General features: G+C 36.3%; 1 protein-coding gene across 1 annotated transcript in view; it reads right to left on the reverse strand.

Moving 5' to 3' along the window:
* Positions 1 to 6,396, reverse strand: part of arhgap42a (Rho GTPase activating protein 42a) — a 30,830-nt gene extending 24,434 nt beyond the window's left edge. Inside the window, exons 1-3 of the mRNA XM_061739778.1 lie at positions 5,898 to 6,396; positions 1,626 to 1,721; positions 1,461 to 1,522 (exon numbers count right to left, since the gene is read on the reverse strand). Coding sequence (XP_061595762.1) covers positions 1,461 to 1,522; positions 1,626 to 1,721; positions 5,898 to 6,051 — 312 coding nt within the window. The 5' untranslated portion in view covers positions 6,052 to 6,396. The remainder of the gene's footprint in view (positions 1 to 1,460; positions 1,523 to 1,625; positions 1,722 to 5,897) is intronic.
* Positions 6,397 to 7,340: the final 944 nt, after the last annotated feature.

The raw sequence follows: 7,340 nt of genomic DNA on the forward strand, positions 1-7,340 counted from the left end.
TTTACAAGAATAGTGCTTGTGAAATAATAATTTTGTTGTGATTTTCTTTCACAACACTGATATTGCACATGTTAATATGACTAAATGTTTTAATATATTGCGCAGCCCTAAATTACATATGTAAGATGCAGAGGTGTCAAAAGTATTCACATTCATTACTCAGGTAGAAGTATAGATACTAGAGTTTAAAAATACTCCTGTAGAAGTTGAAGTATCAACTCAAGTTTTTTACTCAAGTAAAAGTATAAAAGTACTGGTTTCAAAACTACTTAAAGTATAAAATTAAAAGTAATGTAAGGGGGAAAAAAGCCATTAAGGACAAAAGCCATTGAAAATGAATGCATCTTAGTATAATGCAAATATATTAAAGAACCATATATGTGTACTATTGAGCATTAACATGTGTTTCAGAGAGCAGGAGATATGATGACTAGTTGCCTATAAGTATTGTAATGGTGCAAAAAGTCAAACTTCAGAGGCATGTTATCATTTATCCTAACCTTTATTGGAATGAACATCCAAGTTTAGTTGCAGGAATCTGAGGGAACGGATGTAAGAACAAAACTGGACAAGAACATCTGAAACAACCACAACCAAATTCACTCTATCCGGATGGAGCAATTTAACTGGATAGTTTTTTTTAAAGGCCAAAATGAAATAGAGTAACGAGGCTGTTTTTAAAATGTAAGGAGTAAAAAGTACAGATAATTGCGTGAAAATGTAAGGAGTAAAAGTAAAAAGTCGTCTGAAAAATAATTACTCCAGTGAAGTATAAATAACCAAAATTTCTACTTAAGTAAGGTAACGAAGTATTTGTACTTCGTTACTTGACACCTCTGGTAAGATGTGATAGAGTTGCTGCTATCATCAAGTTTGGTCAGCTTTGATGGAAAACCTTTAGTGGACAAAGAATATATTGGCTTTGAAATTGATTAGAAGAGTTTAGGTGTAACAGTGTAATATATCAACATAATTGTTCAGAGTAGGATTTTTTAAGCAAGTAAAAGCCCTTATCATCATTTTGAACAATTTAACTTGATTAAACTTGAAGTATTTGATGTCAAACTTCCCTGTAGACCCAAAAAATACCTTCATAAAGTTGAGAAACCTTAACCTCCTCAGCTCTGCCATGGCAGCATCCTCCCCCTGCAGGACAGACCGGGGGTCACTGGGGAGAGAGCCCCATCCACAGAGACCCCCACCCCCAGGCTGCAGGACCCACACGATATAATGCTGACGTCCCGGTACCAGACCCTCCATGACTCTCTGATATACTTTTCCACAGCAGGACGGATCAAACCTCAAACGAGGAGGACCGACTCAGCATTATGGTCATTATGTTGTAGCTGATCAGCCTTTAAACACTTTGTTCACAGTTTCTGTAACCTCTTTTCTTTAAATAGCTATAAAAATACCTTTATTCCCTGTACAGACTCACAGACACAAACACATTTTCTTACCAGTCGTTTTCTCTCCTCCTCCACCGTGTTTAGAAGCTGAGAAAACTCCTTCAAGGACTGAGCTGAAAAGAAAAAACACATTTATTGAGTCATATTTCAGTCATATTTACCATCTCCTGTGGTCCAATAGTTCACAACTGTTTATTTTTCGTTTTTCTTGCTCACCTATATTGATCTCATCATCAGTCTCTGCATCTCCGATACACTCAAACTGGAACTCCTGCAGAGACTGGGAGAAGCGCTGCACTGCAAGAGAAAGACCTGAAAAACAGGTGGAAGTTCACTCAGTTAAACGAAGCAGGAATAACAGTTACACTAATAACATTTGCAGTTTTCCCGCGTAGTTGCTGCAGCTTCAACAACCTGCATGGAACCCGTTTCCCTGCAGGCCAGGGGCAGCATCACTTTCTCCCTGCTGCTTCAGCGGTTAACCTACAAAAGTCTGGATTCTTATCTAGAGCGAGGAGATGAAATCAAAGTCTGGTTTAAACGAAGTGACACGCCCGGCACTTAGCCATTAGTGCATGTGTCCAGACCACAACAACATTCAACAAACAGCCCACTGAGACACGATCTCAACCAAACCGCTGCGGCATTGGACTAAGATGAGATTAACATACAGTTTATATCAGTTTGTATCAGATAACTAATTGCTATAGCAGCAAATAAGAACTAAAACATGAAATACTTTAAATCAGGGGCGTTTTTAGGATCCAAAGACATCAGGGGCTAATGAGAAATGATCAGGGGCTGAAACCATCGGCATTATTATTATTTTTTTGCTCTTTTTTATGATGAAAAACGCATAAATAACACATAAATAACACATAAATAATGCTTTAAACTGGATCTTTAATTAATCACCTGAATGGTTTCAGTTTAAATGATAACTGTATAACTTATAATATTCATATTTTGGTTCTGAAGCAGTGAAAAGTCTATTTCGACGAGTGACGTTTGTAGATACAAGAGAAAAGCTGGATGTTTTTTACCATCAGATAGAAGAAATAATCATTATTCGGCATCAGTAAATCAAACGCTTCAGTCGTAATTGTAAAAACACCCTCGTCATCAGTGATTGTTCCCTCAAGTCTTAATAAATGTACTAAAATACATTACCGGACATGTTTATGTTCCATCATGTTTGCATTCATGCAAAATAAAATAAATCTGTGTCTGCGATAACTTAAACAGGGTTAACTTTGGGGCAGTGTTGCTCTGTCTGGATGGGAATCCCACATGCTGCTCTGATGTGAGTTAAAGATGTCGAAAATGTTCCTCACTTTTATGAGCTTCAGTCAGTAAAAATCCTCCGTGGAGAGAATCGACATCCAACTGCAGTATGAGCAGCGTGGCCGTTCGCTTCACCCTAATGTGGTCGCAGATCAGTCGAACAGGCACCATGTGTACGGCTAGTGGCGGCAGGTGTGCACATCGATGACATCACAGAGCAGGTGAGCCGGACAGCCTCTCTCACTGTAAAACGTTAGACTCATGATGCCCCTTTTTCCACATGCTGCAGACTTTTCCAGAGGTCTTAATAGCATTTCTGTGATGTGCTTAAATGCCACAGGATTAGAGTAGCACAGCCCTGTTTCCAGCGGCCTTCACACTAATGTTCATAGCAGCTGGTTTCCAGGGTGCAGTGAGCCACTCTCACAGGAAACAGCGGCTCAACGGTACCGAGCCTGAGAGCCGACACCAGGAAGCAGCAAAAATCACTCGAGCGTGAATCTTTTTATCATATTCTTATATTTCTGTCTGCTGTTTGTCCCCTTTTCAGGGGGAAACCTCGTTACGAGTCATTCAATGAACCGACTGCGTCATTTATGGGAAAGCTGAAGTAATGAAACAGCCAGCTGCAAAGGTTAAAGGTGAAACGGCTACGTATCATTATTCCTCTATCACACATCAGCTCAATAATCCTCAGACTTCACTGCCACATTAATCTGTTATATATATGTTTATTGAGGCCGATGTTAAGAGTTATTACTTAATGTAAATGGGGAAAGTTTGGGTTAATGCTTTCAAGTTTTTTTAAGTTGTAATTAATGACATCTTAAAATTAAAGAACAGCAACATGCTAGTAAGGATGTAAATCATTAGACACCGAAAAAGTCAAGCTTATTTCTTGTTGAAATTAGAGAACTGTAGATGATGACAGCAGAAGATTTTCCCACCTCTAAAGTACAGCGAATACGGCAGGATTAGGAGTAAAGTTGGATGGGATGTTTGAAGATTTGACTCTGATTTGGCTCTGCGACGTCACAGCGCCCCATAAATCTGAACAGCTCGCTGAATTAAACATTTTTTTAATTTGTCATAGTCCCAAACAAGGTGACCGGATTGTTTCTCTCTTTCATGCTATAGTGGTTTCAGTGGTTTTATTTTTATATATATATATATATATATATATATATATATATATATATATATATATATATATATATATTGTATAAACACATGTAAATATATATAAAACCCAGGGTGCATGTCATTAAGGCACAAATAATAAAAATCTCAATGCAACATGTTCAAACAGGGGTCATGACAGTAAAGATACTGGATCCGTTATAAATATCTAGAGTGGCTCCATTTGCTCGCTTTATGATTGTAAAAAAGCAATAAACTGATTTGTGTATTGGTCATGTGATCAGGTTGTTGCGATTGTCAGACACTCAACATTGCTTGCTTATGAATGTGAATTGCTGTGATTCTCTGCCGACTTAATGGACACTTAAATTAAAAACAATACAATTAAAAAATGTGAATATATGTTGATTAATTAATACATTTGTTCTATGTCAGTAAAGACGGCTGACTAGATTTGTTTCACGAAAAACAACAATGACGTATTTGTGCTACATAAGCAACTAAGTTCAGTATTTTTATTTTTATTTTGATATATTATTACTATTTTTACTTGAAAGCTCACATTTGCTCTTATGTGCATTAACTGAAGTTATTATTGTCAATAACATGTACATAATTAGTGAAACAGAGCTCTGTTGGGGGCAAAGTGTCAATCATTTTCCATTGATTTTATCCTAAATAAATGAAGTGGCCTAAGTGGACTTGTTTCATTCATATACCTGAAAAAACTTTGGTTAGTTTGAGATAAAAACACATTTCTTTGGATGATAACATGCATTTCAGAAAGAGTATATTTACAATAATGTTAGATATATTTCATTATAAAGGCTGAGCAGGTTGTCCTGTCTTTGATTTTATTACCAAACAGACAATATTGGATGTTTTCAGAATAGTTTTGTTCTGAAATAGAAGGAAAAATGACAGCAAGTTAGAGTTGGTGACAACTAAACCGCTGAAATGCTAGGTTTTTTACAAACTTAACATTTTCGACTAAAATTGTATAATTTGAGCCTCTGAAATTTAAATTTGAATTGGACTTCATGTTTATCAATAACTAAACCTAAAATTCAAGCTTGAAAGTATGTTAGCCACAAATTATAATGAGTTGAGAACAAATACGAACAAGCATAATAACATAATTACAAAGCTGGATTTGTCGGAGCTAAAGAATAAATTCATTCATTATAATATCCTTTCAGGACCAAAATAGAACTGGGTATTATGCTAAGTGACATAAAGGCAAAATCAAACAAACTATATGAATGGATTGTAATTAATCACTCTAATTATGATGCAACTCTATTAGAATGAATAACTTTATATACATCTGACAACCTAATCTAAATTTAAAAAGCATAATTAACTACTTAATCTGGATATCATATTAAAAATCAATATCAAAAATTACAATATGATGAATAGATTCAGCTTTAAATGAATTTTGTGCACCAGAAAGTGCAATTTGTCATCAGAATATAATTGATTATAAGTAGAAGGTAAAAAGAAATATCATTGTATAAGGGCAATAAAATGACTCCACCACAGATTTGATTGTTTTAGCTACTTGTTCAGTAATAGTAAAAACACAGGAGGGGGGTGCTTCTCTTGGGGCGCAGTAAAACCCTTAAGGCTGATTTATGGTTCTTCGTTACACCAACGCAGAACCTACGCCGTAGGGTACGCGGTGACACACGCCGTACCTTGCGCGTCGCCGCGTCAACTACGCCGTAACCCTACGGCGTAGTCTCCGCGTCGATTTAACGCGGAACCATAAATCAGACTTTAATCGGAAATCCATTCATCCCGTCCGTCCTTCTAGGCAGAAACTGAGAAATGTAACCCTCCAGCCTTTTAAATCAAGACAGCACACGAAGCCTCGCTGCTTCAATGATCAGATTAGACGTGTTTAGGATTCTTATATCACACATTAACTCTGTAAACTGCTCATATAACAACACATCCTAGATGCGGGGTTCACAACAAAAGAAGCGCCTCCAAGACAGTCCGCATCCAGCTGAACTCATGGCCTCCAGCGTCCCCTGTCCCTGCCGGTTCTACACTTACTCGTGAGTGCAGATATGAGCATGTTTCCATCTTTGATGAGGTCCTTGATGAATCTGTTGGTGCGCTCCAGCTCGATCTCATGGCACTGCAGCCGCTCTCGGAACTGCGGACTGTCCAGGAACGAGTCGCTGAACTCCAGCGTCGGGAGACCCATCTTTCCCCCCGGCACGTACAATGAAATTATCACACAGACAAGCGAATAAAACGGGTTTTCAGCGCGTTTCCCCAAATCCTGGCCGGAAAAGTGTCCCGGCTCCTGTTTTTCATGCCTTTCTGGCTCTTTTCCTGCAGAACTTCCGGACCAGCAGACTCCGGCCGACCTTCACGACGGCGTCTTCGCTGCTTGTGAGATGTCGTAATTTTTCAAAGGTGATGCTGCGCAGCTTTTGGGGTGAAACTAAAAGAAGGCACGGCTGGACGCATCGAAAACAACTCGGCTTTAATTTTGGGGCTGGAAAACTGTCAGCGAACGCAGTTGAGACAACTTTCTCCTGCATACGGCTGCTGCTGGAGACTCGTTACTATGGGAACGGGAGACTCCTGCTGGCGCGGGCGGAAATCGCCAAACGTTTGCCAACAACAGATTGCACACTAAAATAATACTAATACTGATAATAATATTAATACTATTGATACTAGTATTATTATTATTATTCTTATCATCATCATCATCATCATCTACATCATCATCATCATCATCATCATCATCATCATCATTATTATTATTATTGTTGTTGTTATTAATAATAATAATAATAATTATAATAATTATACTACTACTACTATTACTACTAATAATAATTATAATGATACAACTACTACTACTACTCCTACTACTACTACTACCATTACTACTACTACTACTACTACTACTACTACTACTACTAATAATAATAATAATAATAATAATATTAATAATAATAATAATAATAATAATAATAAAGATAATACTACTAATAATAATAATTATAATAATTATACTACTACTACTACTACTACTACTACTAATAATAATAATAATAATAATAATAATAATAATAATAATAATAATAATAATAATAATAATAATAAAGTATAATAATAATAAGAAAAACACCTAAGAATCTTAAAAAAGACAGTTCTTATAACATTTTCGGACCTATTTCCATTTTTCTACATTTCATAATATTACAGACTCCTTAAAATTGATATATTCAACTTTTGCATTGCAAATCCATATGGAATACTTAACATAGATAAAGCACAAATAAAAAAATGTAACAAAATTGTGTAATGTAAATTAAATTGATTTTATTGTTACATTATTTATTAATTGTAACTTCATATTTGTTTAATTGACTGCTCTTTTGTTGTTTTTACTTTTGTATTGCTCGACGTCATTGTAAATGAGGGCTCGCCCCTCAATGATTTTCGAGTTTTTTCCAGTTTTGAAGTTAACCCTGT

The sequence above is a fragment of the Cololabis saira genome, chromosome 14, assembly GCF_033807715.1.
Source record: "Cololabis saira isolate AMF1-May2022 chromosome 14, fColSai1.1, whole genome shotgun sequence".
Lineage (NCBI taxonomy): Eukaryota > Metazoa > Chordata > Actinopteri > Beloniformes > Belonidae > Cololabis > Cololabis saira.